At 42.6% G+C, this 24,926-nt stretch overlaps 1 protein-coding gene and 1 pseudogene across 1 annotated transcript; one reads left to right on the plus strand and one right to left on the minus strand.

The window, feature by feature from the left end:
• The first annotated feature begins 1,460 nt into the window (after positions 1–1,460).
• Positions 1,461–24,419, plus strand: LOC115685818 (2-oxoglutarate-dependent dioxygenase DAO-like; annotated as a pseudogene).
• On the minus strand, positions 12,134–17,941 carry LOC115684858 (probable L-type lectin-domain containing receptor kinase S.5). The gene is made up of 2 exons (XM_030609792.2): positions 16,567–17,941; positions 12,134–13,215 (listed from the first exon to the last, which is right to left on the minus strand). The coding sequence occupies exons 1-2, from the start codon at positions 17,834–17,836 to the stop codon at positions 12,386–12,388; spliced, it is 2,100 nt and encodes a 699-aa protein (XP_030465652.2). The 5' UTR covers positions 17,837–17,941; the 3' UTR covers positions 12,134–12,385.
• Positions 24,420–24,926: the final 507 nt, after the last annotated feature.

Raw genomic sequence — 24,926 nt, forward strand, 5'->3', positions numbered from 1 at the left:
CGGGGCAGCAGTACACGTAATGATCATGGCCATCGCAGCAACGTTGGCTCGAAGCATGGGAATGGACGGAGAATTGTTCACGGAAGGACCCTGCCAGTTCCGGATAAGCATACGCAACTTCACTCCCGAAACTTTTGGCTCTTCAGGGATCCAAATTCACGCTGACTCTGGATTTTTTACCGTTCTTCAAGATGACGAGAATGTCTGTGGTCTTGAGGTAATGGACTTGTCCGGTTCATTGACACCAGTTGAGCCCTGGACCGGCACATTCCTCCTCAATCTAGGAGATATGGCAACGGTAGACACTATCATTTCTTTCATCAACGGAAATTGGGAAAAGTGCCAAAAAAGTCCTAAACCTTTTGCATTAGTGCCAATTTAGTCCTAAACTTTTTTTTGGTGCCAATTCAGTCCTAAACCTTTTGCATTGGTGCCAATTTAGTCCTAAACCTTTTTTTGATGCCAATTAAGTCCTAAACCTTTTAAATTGGTGACAATTCAGTCCTAAGCCTTTTGTTTTTGTGCCAATTTAGTCCTTCCGGCCAATTTTAACATGAATTTGCTGACGTGGACGCCTGCCGGCCGGCGGCTGGTCACCAGCGCCAACGTGGCGCCGACGTGGACAACTTTAATAATATTTTAATATTTTTTTGAATTTTTTTTCCCATTTTTTTTTTTTTGGTTCTCTCTCTCTCCTTCCTCTAGCAGGTAGCCGGTCCGGCGACCGGCCAGAGGTCAGAGGTCGGCGAGCTCGACCTCGCCGGCCACTAGCGAGGGCGGCCTTGCCCGGCGAGGGCGAGCCTCGCCTTGGTCGGGCGACCAATTCAGTCCTAAATCTTTTTGAGCTAAATTAATCGGAAGGATTGAATTGGCACAAATACAAAAGGTTTAGGACTGAATTGGCACCAATGCAAAAGATTTAGGACTCAATTGGCACCAATGCAAAAGGTTTAGGACTGAATTGGCACCAATACAAAAGGTTTATGACTGAATTGGCACCAAAAAAAGGTTTAGGACTAAATTGGCACTAATGTAAACGGTTCAGGACTTTTTCATCAGGGTCTTGTGGCCCTATGAGAACTTCAGAGCTGACACCCAGATAAATAAACACAAATGCATACAACATATGCATGTATTTACGCACGCAGGCATGTATATGTACCCAGATATGTCTATTCTCTGTTTAAAGTTTTTTGGTAAACAAGTTAAGGGATGCTGTTGCGGCTCCATACCTTGGAACAAATTTCACTTGTAAAAGGAAGGTTTTATTGGGAGGAAGAAGGAACAAGAAACATCATGTGTCATCGCTGATCATTAAAGGTCATGCAGACTCAGCGCATTGCATGCCTCCTTAGCTTAATCAAGCCGGTCACAGCTCTTCGTCTTGCCTAGACACAATCTATTAATTAGACCAACCAAATTATACCTCAAATAAACAGTGGGACTTATACAGTGCTGGACTTAAAATACATGGTTTCCTGACTGCATGATCTTGCTATTAAGATTAGGAAGATGGGGCCTACAAGTTATGTTGTGTGGTAGACAACAGCAACCGTGTAGGATTCAAATGCTATCATTGTAATAAAGAGATCGACATGAACTAACTCTTGAGAAATGAGAGAGGGGATGGTGGAAAGGAAGGTACCATTGAAGCTGATGTCAGAGATGAAGGCAGTAGTGAAATCTCTGCTTGATCTTCCCTCTGAGTATTTGGCACCCAGCGAGATCAATCCTCTGTATGAGGCTCTAGGGCTCTATGATTTGGGCTTTCATCACGCCGTTCATGCTTTTTGTTGCCAATTGGATGCCTCTCTTCACCAAAGATTCACACCCCCCCCCCCCCCCCCTCTCTCTCTCTCACCTGTTCTGTTTTAATCCAATTGACTGCCATTGTACATGGTCCCTCTTATCTTGTAGAGAGACAATAGAGAGCTATGCCCGGGCAACACACAAACTAGTCGTGGACATAGCAGCAACACTCGCACAAACAGTGGAGTTGAGCGGTTGCCTACTCAGGATGAACATCTGGAATGGAAGAGTCAGATGTAGACGGAAGTGTAGTATCTTCTGGAAATATGTCCACGGAAGGATTAGTAAAGAAAGGAACATGAGCAGAGGGGTCGAAGGGATGAATAGAAGAGAACATCTTGTGTTCCTAAAAAGTGACATGACAGGACACACGAAGACGATTGGAAGTAGGATCCCAACATCTATACCCTTTGTGCTCAATACCATATCCAATGAAGCAACATACATGGGCACGAGGTTCTAATTTCGTGCGCTCATGTGGATGAAGGTGCACAAAACATGCACTACCAAAAACACGTAAAAGAGTGTAATTTGGGACATTACCATACAAACGCTCGTAAGGAGAGATGTGACCTATAATAGGTGATGGAGTACGATTTATAGTATAAACAGCAGTGTGACAAGCTTCCCCCCAAAACCATTCAGGACAAGAGGCAGAGATGAGCAGAGTGCGTACAACATCTAAGATATGCCTATGCTTACGTTCAGCTCTACCATTTTGTTGAGAGGTGACAGGGCAAGAACGATTAATGATAGTACCATTTTGAGAAAGAATCCGAAGAAATTCTGTATCTCTATATTCCATAACATTATCAGTACGAAAAATCTTAATATCCCGTGAAAATTGGGTTTTAACCATAGCAACGAAATCACGATAAATACGAGAAAGTTCAGAACGATTTTTCATAAGATAAAGCCAGGTATACCGAGAATGGTCTGTAAGAATTTCCTAATGTGGGCTTCATTAATTGAAATTAACTGAATTAGTTTGGTCTAATAAAGGTAAGATATATGGGTTCTTAATAAGTCTAATATGGGGCTGGCTGGTGTGGGCCGAGTACGGCCCGGCCCATAATGAGAGGGCCCGTGGTCGAAGACTCTATAAATAGCGCTCAAGTCCCTCCCCTAACCTGATGATGCACAATTTGACTCACATACGGATTTAGAGAGAACTTTCTTCTCGTGAGTAGCAATCTTATTAGGCCAGTGTTCTAACGAAGGGATAGGGGAGAAGCATTTGAGTTCGTGCTCGGAAACCATCGCAAATTCCGCGTCAAGTTCGATGGATTCCAAACCAGGTACGCGAATCTACAATTTCTCCATTATCGTGTTTCGGTTTCTGATTATGGTGATCCTGGGCGTGCCATTTTCGTGGCCTACATGTGGTATCAGAGCCTGCCATAGATTAGAACTGAAACATACGGATTAGGACCGTTTTAGTTTTGTCCGAGAGATTTTTGCCCAGTTTCGAAATTTTTTGTCGGATAAAAGTTAAATTTTATTATATATTTGGAATCTACTCGTCGAGACGTGAAGAATGGTGGGCGGATCGTCGCCGGAGGAGGCCGGACGCGCCGTCACGCACCTACACGCGCCCTAGGCGTGTCTGCGCATGACGGCCACGCGCGGCCGTGCCAAACCGGCGCGTTTGTTCGCCGGTAACTGCAGGCTGACGTCGGCATGATGTTAGCGAGGCGCGAATTCGGTTGACCCGGATCCTGACCCGACCCGACCGTTGACCCAACCCGACCGGTCAAACCGGTCCGTTGACCGGTTGGACCGGCTGTTCAGACCGGTTTGACCGGTTGAACACGCGCGCACGCGCCACGCCTTTCGGCGGCGCGTGCGGGCGCGTCCGATGTTCGTTTTGGACGATCTTGGTACCGACGCGCTCGTATCGAGATGGTCTACATTGTGGTGTATTTATTTTGCATGTTTGAAGCTTTTAAAGATGTGAAAATACGTATAGAACCCCATATACGCGTATTTTTAGGGTATTTTTCCGTATTTTCTTGTATTTCTCTATGGTTTCGGAAATACATATGGTAGCTCACATGTATATCACCACATAAGGACTATGGAGGGTGTAATTCATTGTCTATCAATGAATGGAATAATATAATTAGCATGGCATGTAATTTCAGAGACATACGCCCCTGTCTTTATGTCTAGCATTACATGCATATAGTAAATGTGATACATAAAGCTCATATCCCTGGTATGAGAGATTTTCAAGGATTCAGTTGGGTTGTGACCGCCAAAGTGGCACACTTGACTGGGTTTGAGAAATATCGGTCTCATATTGTGGTGGGATGTCTCCTAATCTATTACGTAATTATACTCCCAAAGGAGGTGATCTTATATTAGTTCATGGAGGGGTACATGTATAGCATGTGCTTGAGAAATGACTGATCTTAGTGGTTCATACACCCAAAGGTGGTGATTTCACAAAAGATTAGAATAAGTTCTCATGGCCGCTGTCATGTGGAGAGTGTACAACTGCATGTCATATTTTCTGCCCAAAAGTGATTATGTGATGATGTATGTAACTCTCTGTATAAGTACTCACATGATGCTGATTGTATTGTTTGTTTGTTTTCCAGTCACCTTTTCTGTAAACGGCAATTCCATTTCCATTGAGGTCCTTACTGGTTTGAACTTTAAGAAATGGAAAGAGGATTTTCTATTTGGAATGGAGCTGGCGGATGTTCACATTGCTCTTACAAAGGATAAGCCGGCAGATATCATGGCCACTAGTACTGAAGCTGAGAAAACGGACTATGCTGCCTGGGAAAAGAGCAATCGGATTTGCTTATTGACAATGAAGAAATCCATTCAAGAACACTTAAAAAGTGGTTTGCCAGCTGACTGTACTGCTAAGGAAATGATGACAGCCTTAGAGGCTAGAAACCGCATTTCATCTAATGTTGAGGTTGGTACACTTCTTCAAAAGCTCTTCAATATGAAGTATGATGGTACTGCTGGGGTTAGAGATTATGTCCTTAGGATGGTAGACCTAAAGACGAAGCTTCAAGCTCTTAATGTTTCCATTCCTGATGCCTGTATTGTGCATCAAGCCCTGAACACCCTTCCACCTGATTTTGGGATTATAAAGACAAATTACAATTCCCAAGATGAGACTTGGTCAGTGAATGACTTGATAGCAAGGGTGGTGGCAGAGGAAGAGAAACTTAAGAAGGAAAAAGGGCATCTAGCCTTATATGTTTCTAGTTCCCACAAAAAGAAAGATAAGAAGTTCAGAAATCGTACTCATAAAGGTACTCATGACACTACCGGTCAATCTGACAATATGGGTCCATCCTTTAAAAGGGATGGTGACCGCTGCTTCTTTTGTAAGAAGAAAGGTCACATAAAGAAGGACTGTGGAAAGTTCAAAGCTTGGTTGTCCAAACGTGAGCCCACAGGTAATGATTCTTTGGCACTTGTTTGTGAATCCAACCTATCAGAAGCACCATCCAGTTCTTGGTGGCTCGATAGCGGTGCAACTAATCATGTTGCGTTTACCATACAGGGATTCATAAACCGGAGGAAGCCAAATCAGGATGAGTCAAGACTCACTGTGGGAAATAACGAGAAAGCTGATTTTGTGTTTGTGGGAGATGTAATCTTGATTCTAGACTCTGGTTTTAGATTAATGTTGAAAGACATTTTTTATGTACCTTCTTTTAGACGGAATTTAGTTTCCGTATCGTGTTTGGACATGTATGGCTACTCTTTTGAAATCAAGAACAATGTTATTTCTTTGTTTCTTAATTCAAATAAGGTTGGGTGTTGTTATATATCCAATGGATTGTACAGATTGTGTTTGTCTCCCAATGACATATACGTCGCTTATACGGCTGAAAAGGTTATTTCTAAGAGACCACTACCTAAGGAACAGTCTTATGCATTGTGGCATAAACGGCTTGGTCATATCTCTAAAGATAGAGTAGAAAGGCTGATAAAGACTAACATCCTGCCTGCTCTTAAAGATGACTTAGAGACATGCGTAGACTGTTGTAGAGGTAAAATGACCAAGATAAGGAAGAAAACTGCAGTCCGAAGTTCTGACCTGTTGGAGGTCATTCACACCGATATAAGTGGACCCTATATGGCAACCTTGTGTAGAAATTTTTATTTCATTACATTTATTGATGACTATTCTCGATATGGCTATCTGTACTTGATTAAAGAAAAGTCTGAGTCTCTTGACAAGTTCAAGATTTTTCGGACTGAAGTCGAGAAACAGTTGGGAAAGGTCATAAAGGTTGTTAGATCTAACCGAGGTGGAGAGTATTATGGCAAGCATGGCGATGCCGGATAGCTTAAGGGGCCATTTGCCAAATACTTAGAGGATTCTGGGATAGTGGCTCAGTTCACTATGCCTGGGAGTCCTGAGCAAAATGGTGTAGCCGAAAGGCGCAATCGCACCCTTATGGAAATGGTGAGGAGTATGATTAGTAGGACAAATTTACCTGGTTTTCTGTGGGGTGAAGCTTTGAAAACAGCTTTGTACATTTTGAATCGTGTACCTACTAAAGCTGTTCCATTGACTCCTTTGGAGTTATGGACTGGACGTAAGCCTAGCTTAAACCATCTTAAGGTTTGGGGATGTCCTGCAGAAGTGAAGTTATACAGTCCAACATTAAGTAAGTTGGACTCCAGAACCACTCGGTGTTACTTTGTATCTTATCCTGATCATTCGAAGGGATATCGGTTCTATAATCCCAATAGAGGCACAAGAATTGTGGAATCACAGACAGCCAAGTTTCTGGAGTTTGATGTGACCGAAGAAAGTAGCTGCTCACAGACTATCGAGGATAATAGTACGGTGGGTAATGTTGTATCTTTATCTCCTCCCATACAGATAATTGTGGAGACTCTCACACCACAGACTGAACCTGTTGAGGCTCAGGACCCTGTTGTCGAGGCAGCTCCTAATGAAGTTCCTCAAGGCTCTCAGGTGCGGGATGAGGCTGTTGTTGCTCCAGTAAGGAGATCCATTAGGGAGAGACGATCAGCTATACCACCAGACTATTTAGTCTATATAGGAGAGCAAGACTATGATATTGGTTCTGTAGCTGATCCAGTGACTTAAACGGAAGCTGTTTCTTGTCCTCAGTCGGAATTGTGGTTGGATGCAATGAGAGATGAAATGCAGTCTATGAAGCATAATGGAGTTTGGGAGCTTGTTGAATTACCTGAAGGTCATAGACCCATTAGCTGCAAATGGGTGTATAAGACTAAAAGGGACTCCAAAGGAAAAATTGAGAAGTTTAAAGCCAGACTGGTAACCAAGGGTTTCACTCAGAGAGAAGGAGTAGACTATGAAGCAACTTTTTCTCCAGTCTCTTCGAAAGATTCTTTCAGAGTGATCATGGCATTGGTAGCTCATTTCGATATGGAGTTACACCAGATGGATGTTAAAACTGCCTTTCTCAATGGAGACCTTAATGAAGAAGTCTATATGATGCAACCCGAAGGTTTTGCGGCAGATGATTCAGGTACGCTTGTATGTAGACTGAAAAAGTCTATTTATGGTCTCAAGCAAGCTTTTAGACAATGGTACTTGAAGTTTCATAGTGTTGTCGCTTCATTTAGTTTTGTTGAGAACAGAGTAAATCAGTGTATATACTGCAAGGTCAGTGGGAGGAAATTCATTTTCCTTATACTCTATGTTGATGATATTCTGCTTGCAAGCAGTGACCTTGGTTTACTGCATGAGACAAAGCGGATGCGGTCAAAGAACTTTGATATGAAAGACCTTGGTGAGGCGTCTTTTGTCCTTGGCATTGAGATTCATAGGAATCGTTCTCGCCGACTATTGGGCTTATCTCAGAGGGCATATGTTGATCGTATCTTAGAAAGATTCAACATGCAACAATGCAAGCCAGGAATTGCTCCTGTCAGTAAGAGTGATAAGTTGAGTCTGTCACAATGTCCTCATTCAGATTTTGAGAAAGCCCAAATGAAGAATGTACCTTATGCTAGTGCACTTGGGAGTATTATGTATGCTCAAGTATGTACTAGACCAGATATTGCTTTTGCAACAGGACTTCTAGGCAGATATCAGTCAAATCTAGGACACGATCATTGGGTTGCTGCCAAGAAGGTTTTGAGGTACTTAAAGAGGACAAAAGATTATATGCTGATTTACAAACATGTTCAGGACCTACAGCTAGTTGGGTATTCGGATTCAGACTTTGCTGGCTGTCAGGATGAAAAGAAGTCGACAACAGGTTACATCTTTAAGTTAGCAGGAGGTGCAGTATCATGAAAAAGTGAGAAACAAAAATCAATGACATCCTCTACCATGCAAGCGGAGTTTGTAGCATGCTTTTCGGCCGCTACTCAGGCAATTTGGCTCCGGAACCTCATTAAGGAGTTGATCGTATTTGATTTTGTGGATAGGCCCATACAGCTGTATTGTGACAATAACTCTGCAGTGTTGTTCATTAACAACAACAGAGGTCTCAAGGGGTTTAAGCATATGGAGGTCAAGTACTTGACTATAAAGGAAAAAGTTCAGGATGGTGACATTGCAGTAGAGCACATTTCAACAGATGATATGATTGCAGATCCGCTAACTAAAGGCCTTCGCCCTTGTATATTTGATCGACATGTCATTAACATGGGCTTAGGAGTATCATGGGATACTGTTAATTAGTGGGAGCTGTTTAGTTTTATGTTGCTCTTATGAAGTTTGTATCTGATTTTGTTACATTTTGTAATATTTGAATATGTATCAACTCTTTTGCATTCAATGAGGTATTTGTGAATGTAGATTTATCAAGTTGAGTATACATATTTGATGAAAATCTTGAGGCATTGTGTAAACCTTGAGTACAGGCTATGGGGCATTCTCAGTATTAGCCTTAACGATATGTCTTGTTACACATAAAGTACAGTTAACTATCAAGGTAATACATATGAAGGTTCGTTGGAACCATGAAGGATATTCTCTGGTGACACATTAGGTTTTGTGACACTTAAGGAGAGAGAATTTGGACTAACAAAGTGGACAACACATAAAGTATCACTCATTATGAGGTATTATCCATTTGACACACTACCATATTGAATCCATATCAGTAAAGTTAAAAGCACTCGTGACCATGGAAGGCTCTGCGTGAGTATATGCAGTTACCGCCATGATTCGGTGTTCGAGACTTTATGGGATCGGATTGACTATTAAGAATAATCTCTAGACCAATATAAGGGTGCACACACAGTTCTGTTTCAATTAATATCGCCCAAGTGGGAGAATGTAAGAATTTCCTAACGTGGGCTTCATTAATTGAAATTAACTGAATTAGTTTGGTCTAATAAAGGTAAGATATATGGGTTCTTAATAAGTCTAATATGAGGCTGGCTGGTGTGGGCCGAGTACGGCCTGGCCCGTAATGAGAGGGCCCGTGGTCGAAGACTCTATAAACAGCGCTCAAGTCCCTCCCCTAACCTGATGATGCACAATTTGACTCACATACGGATTTAGAGAGAACTTTCTTCTCGTGAGTGGCAATCTCATTAGGCCAGTGTTCTAACGAAGGGATAGGGGAGAAGCATTTGAGTTCGTGTTCGGAAACCGTCGCAAATTCCGCGTCAAGTTCGATGGATTCCAAACCAGGTACGCGAATCTACAATTTCTCCATTATCGTATTTCGGTTTCTGATTATGGTGATTCTGGGCGTGCCATTTTCGTGGCCTACATGGTCATCCACAAAAATAACAAAATAGCGAGAGCCACCCATGGTAGGAGTGGGAGAAGGTCCCCATATGTCAGAGTGAATGAGATCAAAAGGAGCATGAGACACAGAATCACTAATCTGAAACGGTAAAGCATGATGTTTTCCCAACTTACAAGGCAGACAGTCAAAATGTTTAGTGTCAACAGAACCTAAATGACCACTCGAAATTAAAGAGCTTAACCTAGAAAAGGAAGCATGACCTAACCGAGAATGCCAAGTTTTAGATGACACTGTGGCAGCACAAGCAGCAAAAGAGGTCGGAATATTTAGGGAAACAAGCTCAAAGAGATGCCCCACTTTATGGCCTATCCCAAGTGTCTGTCCCGTCCGAGGATCCTGCACATGACAACCATGAGAAGAGAAGTGAATATCAAGACCAAGTTCACACAATTGGCCGACAGAGATCAAGTTGAGTGAGAGTTTAGGAACCATGAATATGTTAGTTAAAGATAATGTAGATGTGGAAATGTTTCTTGTATGACTAACTCTCATATGTGAATTATCGGCAGTAAGAATATGAGGTGCATGTAAAGCGGAGGATTTAGACTGAAATAAGGTAGAGTTGGATGTCATGTGATTGCAACAAGCAGAATCAAAGAACCAAGAATCAGAAATACCGGGAGTAGTAGACATAGTAGAAGTGCTAGGAATAGGAGGGGTAAAGGTACCAGATTCTCGGAGAACGGTGCGAAGATCCTCTAGAGACACTAGTGTGTGGAACGATCCATGGGAAAAAGCTTCGACAGTGGTAGCATTGGCAGATCGACCGACAAAGGGACCTCGTGAGGGACCTCGGCTACGAGGCTGAGTGGTCGATCCTGTGAATTGCATAGGTCGTAGCCGATAACAATTTGATGCCAGATGACCATGTCGGCGACAATGTTTGCAAAATGGACGGCGCATGGAGGAAGAAATCGAAGCGGCAAGTACTGCATCCATAGGCATGGATATGGGCATAGTAGGACGTTGTGTTTTCAAGGTAGCTAGCCGAGTCTCCTCATTCAGTAAATCTGATATAACTGTCTCAATCGAAGGAAAATGATCTCTATGTAGAATGGAGGCTCTCACAGGTTCAAACTCATCATTCAGAGCCATCAAAAATTGCATGACACGAATACGATCACGATGTTCAGCAACTTTGCGAATGTTATTATCCCCTTCCAAGCGTGGTTCACACAAGGTCAACTGATCCCAAATAGCATGCATAGATGATAGAAAATCATTAATGGACTGACCTGGCTCCTGATGCATGTGATATAAAGTCCCTAACAACCGATATTGATGGGCAACATCTGAACTAGAATAACGACGATCAAGAAGATGCCAAGCTTCCTTTGCTGTATTAAAAAGGCCAAACTGGAGTCGGATAGATGGGATTGAAGTGTTTCGAAACCATGAGAGAATCTGATGATTTCTGCTATCCCATTCATCCAAACGATCCACAAATTGATCATCAGTTTCTTTAGCAATTCTAGTAGGTACACTAATTTGTCCAGTGACATAACGCCAAAGCCGACATCCTTTCAAGAAACTTGATATTTATTGAGACCATAAAATATAATTAGAGCCATTCAAAATAGTCTAAATTGGCATGGAGACTTCCATTCTATCCATGATATGCACTTTACTATTATGGAATCATCAGAATCTAGTATACCGAGAGCATATATGAGAAAGATAACGGCAAAAACGAACTCAGGACGTCGAAATACCTCAAGAACCGGTCGAAAAACACCGAAAACCGGTCAGGAAATGGTCGAAACGGCCAGAAAATCGACGGAACCGGTCTGGTCTGAACCGGTCAACGTTCGGTCAACGCCGGTAAACGAACGGTCAACGCATGTCAACGTTCGGTCAACGGATGACGTGGCGGATTACGTCAGCTGGGCGTGTGCCGGCGTGTGCAGGCGCGTGCCAACTGGTGGAGGCGTGTGGATCTCACGCTCAGGCCTTGAAGCGGCGCGTGAAGGCGCGTCCGGCGGAGGAAAGCGGCGAAATTTGACTGAATGACTTGACTGAGGGCGGCGAGTCGTGGGTTGGTGTCGGTTTTTGTAAAAACACGGCGGAAGATGTCCAAAACACCACTGAACAGCGGTGAACGGCGGTGGGCTACCTGGGTCCGAGGTGCGGTGGCACGTGGCGGTGCGTGCAGTGGCGTCCGGCGGCTGTTGGCGATGAAATTTCAGGATGTGGGTCGTCTGAGGGCGGCGAGTCTGCTGGTGGTCTCGGTTTTCCGAAATGAGCAGCGGAAGTATGCTGAGCAGTGAGGAAAAGCTTCGGTCTTATCGGAGAACCGGGGCGACGCGGCTGGCGTCGTGGCGGCCACGGTGTGGCAGGCTCGATGGGCGCTCCTCAGGTAACAATGGTGCTCTGATACCAAGTTGAGATGAGAGAATTTTGTGTATATTATTTGCTTGAATGAATTAGAACTATAAGGCCAAGTCCCTTTATATAGGAAAAGAATGAACGGTAAACCTAGATTATATATTATATCTAACACAAGGAATGGACTTGCCTACTCAGGATGAACAAGTACAACTTCACTCCTGAGACTCTTGGCTCTTCAGTCATCGTTTTAACTACAATTGTATGTAGACCTCCTCCTTTCCAATTGAAGAAACATACGCGATTTAACAGAAAATATATAAATAATTAGACGACGCCCAAATAAAAAACAACTGAGTTTCTAAATCTAAAAAAAGGAAATAAAATTATACTCCAGTGAAAATGATATAGAGAAAGTCTCAATTAAAAAAGAAAAAAGAAAACTTTTTCTTTTTCCCGCAGCACTGTTGCAGTTCTACAAGGCCATTCCAATCTTTTCTTTTTCACGCAGGAGAGCTATTTCTGAACCCGGTATCGCTCTCTTTATTCACGTATCTTGGAGTCCAGCCCGTTCGGAACAGCAACGACATCGTCGGTGTCGCGTCCGCGGTATCTCCGTCCTCCGTCAGCGGGCTCGCCGAGGGCCAAACAAACGCGGGCTTGAAAGGCGGGACGCGCGGCACATCCGCCGACCCCGAAAGAATTTGCGTGATCGTCGGCGTCTTGGGCCTCTCGGCCACGGTCGGGTGGGAGCAAGCTAGCCCGAGGAGCAGCAGCCGTCGGGCCTCTTCCACTACGTACTCCCCGCCCAAACGCTCATCCACCGCTTCCAGGATCCGCCCGTCGCGGTGGAGCAACCACACCCAATCCATCAAGAACTGGAACCCGCCGTACCCGGCCCTGGTCCACGGGCGCTGGCCGCACACCACCTCGAGGATGACTGCGCCGAAGCCGAAGACATCGGACTCCCGGGTGGCCTTGCCGGTGAGGAGGCACTCGGGGGCGATGTAGCCGACCGTCCCCGGGACGCCCTCGAGCTCGGCGTAGGAGGTCTTCTCATTGTCGATGGCGCGGGCGAGGCCGAAGTCGCCGAGGCGGGCGTTGAAGTCGGAGTCGAGCATGATGTTGCTGGCCTTGAGGTCGCGGTGGAGGACCTTCTGGTCGTACTCGTGGTGGAGGTAGTGGAGGGCGAACGCGACGCCAGAGACGATCTTGTAGCGGTGGCTCCACTCTAGAGCCTGCTTCTCCGGGCCGCAGAAGATGTGGCTGTCGAGGCTCCCATTCGGCATGTAGTCATAGACCAAAAGCAGCATCCTCTTCTTGTGGCACCATCCTGTCGAAAAAAAAAACGAGTAACTGATTAGCCATCTTCTTAATTTTATTCTGTTGGAATTTGATTTAGTCATCTTGACATTTCGAAAAAAATGAAATGTTCTCAAAAGGACGTTCATTCGACTAGACATAATGTGTTATACCAACCGTCCCGACATCTTTAAATGCAGAGTCATCACAAATTTCGCCCCCGAAACCACCTCTCTGGTCTTGACCCCACCTCGATGAATCCGGGTCCAAGCGTCAGGGTTTGAGGCTCGGTCTCGATGGATATGGGCGTGGGTGCCAGGAACCCGGGCAAGAGCTCTAGGGTTCAAGGCCTGGGCTCTGTGGTCTTGGGCCCAGGCGCCGGGTTCTCGGGCCTAGTCACTCTGGACCTAGGATCGGTGCCCGTTCTCATGCTCAGGAGCCAAGAATCCGTGCCCGGGACCTCGGTGTCTGTGCCCGATGCCCCGGTTGTTCGTGCGCTAGTCACTAGTACCTTTATGTCTATTTAGGAAAATCTTGATTTTCTTTACTAAACGACAGAAAATATTTTCCATTACATTTTCAAGTTTCAACCAAATACTGAAAAAAATTGTCATTTTCTTGAAAAATGACTTCCCGAAAAATATTTTTCCGAAATGTCACATTTTTCATGAAACAAACAGAACCTTAATTACTCAATTGCTGATTTTATAGGTGCATCATTGGATAATACCACGTGTCTTTGAGAATTTTCTTTTAGAAAGGAGTTTCTTAAAATTCCTTATGTATAATCATTATAGACTATAAGGCGCCGTTTGTCTCGCAGAACACATTTTTCGAAAAGATCTCCGGCGCCTGGGCCTGGGTCCACCAAGGTCAAGCCTGGGACCCGGGTGTGCCGACGTCCATGCGCAGGTCCATCGAGGCTAGGCCCGAAGCCCTATTGCCCATACCCGATGCCCCGGCACCCGAGCTTGAGTCCATAAATGCCGTGCTTGGGCTCTCGAAGCTCGAGCTCTGGTCCCCGCATTCAGGCCCAGGTTCACAAAGCCAAGCGCGGGTATCCGGCTCTTGGGCTCGGATCCTTAATTAATGAAATATTTGTTCTTATAAAAATATATCTATTTTTTAAATCAAATTTTTTGTTTTTCTTTTCTTTTCTTTCTTTTTCTTGTTCCTTCTTCCTTGGCCGGTGACGGCGACGGCGACGGCCAGCGATCGGCCATAGGCAAGGGACGAGCTCGCCAGATTCCGGCGAGTCGAGTCTTGCTGGCCTCTGGCAAGGCTCCACCTCGCCAGATCGGCGAGCTCAAGGTCTCGCTAGAGGTGGGCGAGGTCGAGCTCGTAGTAGCAAGCTCAAGGCCTCGTGAGTTGTGGTGAGCTCGAGACCTTGCCGGCCTTGGGCAAGCTTGTCCCTCGCCTATGGTTGCTTGCCACTAGCCAAGGAAAAAAAAGAAAAAAATAATTAAAAATTTGATTTTTTGGGTAATTTTCCCTGGAAAATAAAATCAGATTTTTCACATTGAAAAATATTTTTTAGTTCATTTTCAAGTTTTAGCCAATAGTGAAAAATATTGTTATTTTCCTGAAAAATGACTTTCTGTGAAACACATTCTAGAAATGTCAAATTTTTTGCAAACAAACGAAGCCTCTAAGTCTTAACTAATTGAGCTCCCCTTTCAAGTTGTGAAACGGAGAAAGTGGATAGTTTTAAGGACGTGTTCAATTTCAATTTCACTAGATTTTTTTATTTCTTATTACATAAATAGATACATAATTATTCGTAATGGTTATTGAATCGACTTTTCTCCCAAATTTCTCTGGCCCTTGAAGAAAGGTGTTGAATTGAATCTACTCCAACATAATAAACTTTCCAAGAAGCCATATGGAACATCTATTTCTATCCTACCAAAGACATGGCCACGGTTCGGAACCGGCGGTTCGGGTTCCTGTTCGTAATTTAAAATTTTAACAAAAATTTATGAAATAAAAAATAATGAATTATAAAATTATGAAATAATGAATTATTCAATATAAATTGAAATCAAAATGTAAATTGTAGGGGTGATCGGTTCCCGATTCGGTCCGATTCCGCTCGGAACCGGGAATCGAACCGGTAAGACCGGTCCCCTAATTTTAGAACTAAGAACCGGACCGGCAAATCATAGAACCGGGAACCGGACCATTGGTTCGATTCGGTTCTAAGCGGTCCAATGGAACCCTTTGCTCTTAACTAGCAAAGGATCATAACCACAAAAGGCATACAACTTCACATGCTCATGGCTTACCTTGGCTTGGGTTTTATACACAACCCCTTTGATGGTTTCTTCTTTCCCATTCGATGTGGGACTCTTGACATTTGCATGAAGACAAGCCTAGAGTCTCACATTGAAGATGTTCAAGGCAAGCCGAGAATCCCACATCGAATGGGAACGAAGAGGCATCATAATCATTGTGTATAAAATCCAAACCAAGCCTTGTAATTAGAGTTCAAATTGTTTTGTAAAAAAAAAATTAAATAATGAAATTTTTTTTTTAAAATTCATTATTATTATTATTTTTTAAAAATAATTTGGAACCGGGCCCGGAACCGCCGGTTCCAAAATTGTTGGAATCGGGCCCGTAGGCCACGGGCCGTTTCCGGTTCCGAACCACGGGCCCAGTCAACGGGCCGGGCCGGGGTTTGACCGGGCCGAAACCGGCCTGTGGCCATGCCTTTAAAATTGACCATTCAAGAAAAGATCATCAGCCTCTCCACTGTCTCTGCTTCCCAAAAAGACATAAATTTCATAATAAATGAAAACCATTAAGGAGTGTATTATTTCAAAGAGTTCATATTACGAAAAACTCTAAAATGATACATCTGTGATAAATTTATCTTCCGTTAATTTTCTTTAAATTTTAACGTAAAATTGCTGAGTTAGATGACACGTGATAGTTGACAGGTGTACCAGTTTGGGGTTTTTCACAGGTATACCAGTTTGTGGCTTTTCGTGGTATTAATCAAATTTAATGTAAACTAACAAAGGGTAAATTTGTTACAAATGTACTAGTTTGGAGTTTTTTGTGGTAAAAAATCTAGTTTGTGGTAAATTTGTCACAAATGTATCCGTTTAGGATTTTCCGTGGTCAAAAAAGTAATTTGGAATAAATTTATCACATATATATCAGTTTGAGATTTTTCATGATATTAATCCTATTTCAAATTTTATCAAGATTCATTGATTAAAAGCTTTCCTATTTTTAGGTCGAATAGGATAAAAAAAATTCTGACAAAAGCTTTCAATAAAAAAAATTCTGACAAAAAAAAGCTTTCAATAAAAAACACGCATTCAAAGAAAAACAGGAAAAAAAAAAGAGAAATTTAACAAAAATTCGAACTCACCGAGCAAGGGGACGAGATGCCGGTGGCGCAGGCGGTTGATGATGGTGAGCTCCGCCAAGAAGTCGTCCTTGCTCTTCAGGTCGTCCCTCGAGAACTTCTTCACCGCCACCTGCCGGTTCTCCGCTGCCAGCACCCCCTTGTACACCACCCCGAACCCTCCCTGCCCCAGCTTGTTCCTCTCGTCGAAGTTCCCCGTCGCCCTCTTCAGATCCCTGAACTTGAACTCCCTCGGCGTCCCCGGCAGGCTCTTCAGCGTCCCCACTATGTTCGGGTCGCTCGCCTCCGCCCTCCGCCGCCTCACCCAGAAGAAGCCCAGGAGGGCCGCTCCGGCCAGCACCAGCGCCGCCGCCGGGATCCCGGCGGCCAGCCCGATCACCGGCCGCGCCGGCAGGTCCGGGTCCTTCGGCAGCTCCTCCACCGTCAGGTTCCAGCTCAGCACGCAGTTGAGCTCCACGTTATCCCCGGTCGACGCGGCGAACCCGAAGTAGGAGTTCTGGCTCACCACCTTGCTCGTATCGACGGTGGCCGTCATGATAGCAAGCGCCGGCTTGGGCTTCGTCGGTGTGGAAGCGTCCTCGTCGGTCATGTAGACCTCCAGGAGCTTCCGGGCGCCATCGTAGTCGATCCAGACGTGGAAGAATTTGGTGCCGTTCGGAGCGAGCTGGAAGCCTTGGCCCGCCAGCGAGACGGTCTGGTTGGACACGACCGAGTTGATGTCGAGGCCGATGTGGTTCGCGTCCGGGTCATAGTCCTGCTTGAAGGTGTCGAACTCGACGGCCAGGAGGTGGTTGCTGGCGAGGCCGTCGGTGACGCTGGTGGTGAGCCCGAGGAAGCCGCCGGAATTCCCCGCCGGGAGGTTCGGGTCCGGCGCAACGAAGAAGGCCAGGCCCTCGCCGGGGGTACTGGTGTTGTCAATCCGGTAGATGTTGATGACGAAGGAGGTGTTGAAGGAGGCGAGCTTGGTGGGGGCTGTGGAGGGTCCGTCCCAGAGCTTGAAGCCCTTTTTGAAGAGGATCCTGCCGGATTGGTATTTCAGGACGGGGATCGAATGGAAGTTGCCTGCGATGTCGGGGGTGACCTGGAGGGCCCCGTTGGTGATGGTGGCCGTAGGGATGACGGAGAAGTTGTCGCGGTTGGAGTCACCGAAGGGGCCGAACTGGAAATCTAGCGTTTTGGGGGACGGTAACGGAGAGATGAGAGGGAGGAAGAGGAGGAGGAGGAGAGTGAGGAAGGTGAGGTTTGCGGGGAGAGGCGCTAGAGCTCGGCCCATTTCATGGAAGCGTGAGGGGTTTGGTGGGGATTCAAGAAGATGAAGCAGAAGATGATGATGATGAAGAAGAAGATGGAGAATTTCGTGGTGGCTTCGTTTCGAATTTTGGCTTTTGTCAAACAAATCACAACAAAAAAAAAAATATGTATCATTGCTTGGAACTTTCTATTAAAATATGTGTATGCCTCGAGTTTGAGTCAACTAAACGAAATTCGACCTGAAATAAAATTGAATAAAGAAAAGTCCACGAAAGAGAAGTTTTCTTTTCACGTGATCGTCTGATTTGGAAATCAGATTACATATTGCGTGCAAAGAATTATTTCCTCAAGTTAAAAGTCGGCCAAGGACCCAAAAAAAGAAGGAAATATTGGAAATTTACTTTCCCAATGTGCACGAGTTGGCAGCCAACAAAAGAAGAAAAAGAATAAACGCAAAAGGAGAAAAAGGAAAGTTGACTTTTTTGACCGGTCTAGCTTGGGACTTCTCCTGGCGGTGGCATATCTCAATGCAATTGAGGTTTTCTCTCGGGCGTGCCTTGCTCGCATTGCAGTTAACGCCGTTGTTGATGAAGAAGTCTTGAAGCGCCACGGTTGATGCGAAGAGATTCTTGAAGCGTCATTTTTCACGCGAGCACTTGGCATTGGTTTCGTTCATGCAATTACATCAATAATTTAGTGTTCAAACTGATTAAATCTTGTGGTAAAATTTGTGTGTGATTCTTTCGCGAGATTGTGAAATTATTTCATGGAGAATTATTGGGGCTAAACACTACGTGAATTATTAAGTGTAATTGAGCCTTGGACACCACTTAGAATGTTTGAGTGACTCGAATGTGGTTATAATCACCGTTATATCGCCTGATGTATAGTGAAATTCGTGCTGCTCTCCCTATAGACGTATGTCTCTATGATCGAACTATGTAAATTTGGTGTCCAATTTATTTTCTTGTTCTGTATATTTTATTATTCGATCGCTTACTTCTGCAACACTTTCCATTACTATAATCCACCGTGAGTAAGGCCAGTGACAAAATTGCTTTAGCTAGAGATAAACTTATCTGGTAAATGGGTTAAGGATTTACCACACCTGTAATGTAATTCAACTTTCAAAATCAAATTTTATATCTCAAGCATGCATTGCTGTCCAAAATAGTAAAGCAAGTAAATTCCAACTGACAAACATATATCACTTTTGTATTTCGACTAAATCTAATATCAGACTCAGAGTATCTAGCATTATTTGCGGCCTCGTTAATTTCAACCAAGGTCATTCGTGTCTAATCGCACGATAAGGATGAATTTGATAGGGAACTAAGGATCTCCAAGAAACTTCAGGCAGGTGAAGCTATTGCGCGCTCGCGTGTGCTCCATCCCGAACAGATGTGCCGGAGCAGCTGAAAGTTTACAGTGAAACGATACCACGTCGATAAGTTGCAAAGATCCCCACCGATAATAAGGAATTCATTTCAATGTGTTACGGAAGTCAAGCGATCGAACAAAAAAATTGACAGAACAAGAAAATAAATTGGACACCAGATTACATGATTCGGTCTAGTGACCTACGTTCACGGGAAGAGCAGCATGGAATTTCACTATAGATCAAGCGATATAACGGAGATTACAACCACATTCGAGTCACTCAAACACTCTAAGTATTTTCCAAGCTCCAATTATACTCAATAGCTCACGTAGTGTTTAGCCCTACAATTTTTTTATATACAAATTTTATTACAAGATTTAATCACTATAAATACTTGAATTTTTGGTGTAATTCCACGAGAAAAATCCACGCCAAGCATCCAGCACCTAATGATGACCCACGGTACTCAGAGAGGAAACGGCGCTTCGAGAGGAGTTCACTAAAGCTTCCCCTGACCCATGAGCAATATATATCCCGACACCCGTGGGCTGAAGTTCTTGGTCAATAAAGCAATTTACGTTTTCAATTTAAGTTAGCCCATATTAATAGAGAGTCCAATAGAGTTATTGATTAGGTAGTTAAAGCTCAGCGTAAAAATAAATTACCATGAAATTGGCTTTTGAACCCCCCTCACCCCTCTCAGAGCTTCTTTGTTTTGAAGCAAACGAAGTGTATCCACGTACTTATTTCCAGTAATGAAAGTCGATTTCTTTTCTGGCCAAAAAAAAAATTGGACTCAAATAGGAAATATCACACTAATTTCACCCAGGAAATATTTCCGTGCGATTCAAACCTTATCCAATGCACGTCCAAATTCGGTCAAACCATTGGACTTTCCTTTTTATTTCTTTTGCTTGACCGTGGCTTCAGCTTCTAGATTCTGACGTCCAGAAGACTAAATTGTGTGCCCCGAAGGAGAGTTTATGTATTGCTCAATTTCGGACGTCCGTAAAAATATCCAACTCGGAATATTTAAATTTTCATAAATAATATTAATCTTGGATCGAATTTCATCTATTGAGCTCAAACTCGAGATATATTTTAACATAATGAATGTTATTAGCTTCACCATTCTTGAGAAACACTTCAAATTGAAGGCAATCTTAACTCCGCGTGTAGTTGTTAATCTGTCCATGTTAGAAGGGCAGTTGGATGAGGCATCAAAGAAAGTCCGACTTGGACTTTGTTTTGGTGTGTCCTTGTTTGCCTATTATAATTTGTTTTAGTCTTGGAAATATATATATATATATATATATATATATATATATATATATATATAATTGTTAATCTGTCCATGTTAGAAGGGCAGTTGGATGAGGCATCCAAGAAAGTCCGACTTGGACTTTGTTTTGGTGTGTCCTTGTTTGCCTATTATAATTTGTTTTAGTCTTGGAAATATATATATATAAATCCAAGATTCGATCAACAAGAAAGTCAATAGGAGTGAGTAGGTTGGAACTTACCCCGTTATAACCGGTTCTCAGTTTTTGGAACATAGAATTTATCATGTTTGTCCTGTAACCAGTTTTGGAACCTATCCTGTTTTTCTGGTCCGGTTTCAGGGTCTACCCGAGAATCTATTTTTCTTTTGTTCCTTTTTTCTAGCAAAATAATATGAATAGTAATGAAACGATTCAAAGTAAAATATGAATAATAAAAATCACTATCCGCCAAAAGCAACAATTGCTAAGATGAGCAATAAAAATTACTACCAACCAAAAGCAATAATCCAAAATATAATAATACTATGATCTACGTTTTTTTTAAGACAAGCTAAAAATTAGTTCCAAAACCGGTCCGAGTTGGTCTTCACTTGGAACCGAGAATTGGACCAGTTCCAACCGGTTCCCAAAAAATGGAATCGGTTCTCGGACCAGTTCAAATAGGAACCGGTTCCCGGACCTATTTTTTGGATGGTCCGATCCGATTTTCGGGTAAACCTGGTCCGGTTGTACACCGCTAATAGTCAAGGCGATGGTTTGTTCAAACTTGGAGATAAATATTGAACGCTGACGGGGGAGCAAATAAAATCCAGTTTGACCGCATAGTGGACTGCGTCAAAATTACAACGCACTTCGCGTGTTTTTCGTCGAACCGTCTTCACATCTGCAGTGGAACGACTTAAGACAAAATTTTCGCCCAACTTATCCTTAACTAAGCGCCAGAAGATGGTCAACAACAACCGTGTAGGAATTCTCCGATTGCGATCTTGCCTTTGACAACAAAATTGAAGTGGCAATAATGGCTCACCCCTGGAGTGGCCAGTTAGTAATGCTTTGACAGGAGATTTATGATGAATTCACGGGTTACCGATTGACATCACCATTCTGTTTCTTTGCTGATCGTTGTTCTTGCGGATGCTACGCGGGGTTTCATTCAAAATGTCTGTAACAATTGGTTAATCTGCATTAGCAGTAGCTTGTTTTTTCTTCTTTGGAGGAAAAATTAGAGAAGCATGCCGGGGCAGCAGTATACGTAATGATCATGGCCATCGCAGCAACGTTGGCTCGAAGCATGGGAATGGACGGAGAATTGTTCATGGAATGACCCTGCCAGTTCCGGATAAACATATGCAACTTCACTCCCGAAACTTTTGGCTCTTCAGGGATCCAAATTCACGCTGACTCCGGATTTTTTACCGTTCTTCAAGATGACGAGAATGTCTGTGGTCTCAAGGTAATGGACTTGTCCGGTTCATTGACACCAGTTGAGCCCTGGACCGGCACATTCCTCCTCAATCTAGGAGATACGGCAACGGTAGACACTATCATTTCTTTCATCAACTGAAATTGGAGGCATCATATTCTATCCAAAAGCACTTAATCCCCACTTTCTGTAAATGAATTCAGATAGTCATAATAGACCTGCAACGTGAAGTGATAAGCACCAATTGCTGGGGCTAAAATTTAGGTTGTGGCAAAACGAGGGGCAATGAATCTAACTGAAATTTTCTTTGAAGATCACTTTGGATTTCATTCATGTTTATGTGCTCGGCATGTAGCAACACAAGGTGGAGCAACGTGAGGCACCAAGTGCAGTGCAAAGAAGCGACTATCCGAGTGTATTGCTACTTTTCTTCTGGGACCGAAGGAGGAAGTTGTTGAAGCACCTCGAGAATTTGTGGACTCCGACAACCCATGTCTCCATGGCCCTATTACTTAGGAAGATTTTAGGAAACTAAGGGTGCGAATGGTAACCATTTTGCTCCAGAAATCAAATTCTTGCCAGAAATTGATTTCCGGAATTTTTGCCAGAAATTGATTTTTGGAGGAGAAATATGTTTGATAAAACATGATTAATTTTGCTCCAAAAATTGATTTCTGGAACAGAAATCTATTTTTATTTTTTTATTTTTTTGGGCACCTCAAAAAAAATAAATTTCACTCAAAGTGGGTGCCCAAAGGTATTCTAAGCCATTTTGTGAAGTTTTGAAATTTTTGATTTTTTGATTTTTTTGGGCATCTCAAAAAAATTAAATTTCACTCAAAGTGGGTACCCAAAGGTATTCTATGCCATTTTGTGAAGTTTTGAAATTTTTGATTTTTTGATTTTTTTGGGCACCTCAAAAAAATTAAATTTCACTCAAAGTGGGTGCCCAAAGGTATTCTAAGCCATTCTGTGAAGTTTTGAAATTTTTTATTTTTTTATATTTTTTGAAAAAAATTCACCAAATTTCCTATTTTCTCGAAATCTGACTTTTTTTTATTTTCTGGAAATTTTTATGAATTTTTCTGGAATTTTTCAATTTTTATTCATTTTCTGAAAAAAAAAATTAGTGAGAAAAAGAGAGAAAATAGGGAGAATGCATTCTGGAAGAGAGAAGCTACAAAAAGTAGCTTCTCTTTTTCTTGCCCAAAACTCATTCTGGAATAAAAAATGCATTCTGGAATCAAGAATGCATTCTGGAATCAAGTATTTTTAACAAACGCATTTTTATTCCGGAATGCAAAAATTGCTCCAGAATGCATTCCAGAAATTTTTTAACAAACGCATTTCTATTTCAGAATGCATTCTGGAGTAGAATTTCTACTCCAGAATGGATTCCATGCGCGCCTAGAAATTTATTTTTGGAGGAGAAATCTGTTTGATAAAACATGACTAATTCTGCTCCAAAAATTGATTTTTGGAACAGAAATCTATTTTGATTTGTTGATTTTTTTTGCACCTAAAAAAATTTAAATTTCACTCAAAGTGGGTGGTCACAGGTATTCTAAGCCATTCTGTGAAGTTTTAAAATTTTTGATTTTTTGATTTTTTTGGGCACCTCAAAAAAATTAAATTTCACTCAAAGTGGGTGCCTAAAGGTATTCTAAGCCATTTTGTGAAGTTTTGAAATTTTTGATTTTTTGATTTTTTTGGGCACCTCAAAAAAATTAAATTTCACTCAAAGTGGGTGCCCAAAGGTATTCTAAGCCATTTTGTGAAGTTTTGAAATTTTTGATTTTTTTATATGTTTTGAAAAAAATTCACCAAATTTCCTATTTTCCCGAAATCTGACTTTTTTTTATTTTCTGGAAATTTTTATGAATTTCTCTGGAATTTTTCAATTTTTATGCATTTTCTGAAAAAAAAAATTAGTGAGATCTCAAAATGTGTTGTAAAGGCAACGAAAAAGATAGAAAATAAGGAGAATGCATTCTGGAAGAGAAAAGCTACAAAAAGTAGCTTCTCTTTTTCTTGTCCAAAACTCATTCTGAAATAAAAAATGCATTCTGAAATCAAGAATGCATTCTGAAATCAAGCATTTTTAACAAACGCATTTTTATTCCAGAATGAAAAAATTGCTCCAGAATGCATTCCGGAAATTTTTTAACAAACGCATTTTTGTTCCGGAATGCATTCTGGAGCAGAATTTCTACTCCAAAATGGATTCTAAGGGCGCGCGCTTGTCTGTGCTCAATCCTGAACAGGTGTGCTGGAGCAGCTGAATTTACGTTGAAACGATACCTTGTCAATAAGTTGCAAAGGTCCCCACCAATAATTAGGCATTCATTTTGATGGATTTCTGATTGAAGGTGATCTTAATTTCGCTGGTGGCCTTTTACTTTCAAAACATTATGCCATTTGGTAAGTTGAATAACAGGATGTTGCTTTGCTCTCAGATAGATCAGCTGTGTCTTTTCTGTTTTTCTTCGTTTATGTTGCTTTCATGAAAGGAAATTAGATTGCAACAAGAATGCTTAGATCCATATCATCTTAAGTCTGCTTAGTATCGGTGTGCTGACAGGGCTTAACTTTTGCCATGCCCATTAGATACACATTTCTATCATGGAACTCCTGGATCGAAGTTACTCTCGTTTGCAACAAACCGAGAAGATAAAGGATGTGTAAGTGATCCGAATTCAACCATGTCTCATATAATAAGTTAGCCCTTCTAGCAGTTGCCAGATACAGGGAAGCTAGGACCCAAAATTTGATGTTAGTGCAGAAAAACAAGTTCTGTTGAGGCCAAAGATCATATTTTTCAATTGATACTTTCATCAGGGTCTCGTGGCCCTATGAGAACTTCAGAGCTGACACCCAGCTAAATAAACACAAATACATACAACATATGCATGTATATACGCACGTAGGCATGTATATGTACCTAGATATGTCTATTCTCTGTTTAAAGTTTATTGGTAACAAGTGAAGGGATGCTGATGCGGTTCCATACCTTGGAACAAATTTC

This window comes from Syzygium oleosum, unplaced genomic scaffold (assembly GCF_021117445.2).
Source record: "Syzygium oleosum isolate NSW1041296 unplaced genomic scaffold, Sole_v2.1 Sole_v2.08, whole genome shotgun sequence".
Lineage (NCBI taxonomy): Eukaryota > Viridiplantae > Streptophyta > Magnoliopsida > Myrtales > Myrtaceae > Syzygium > Syzygium oleosum.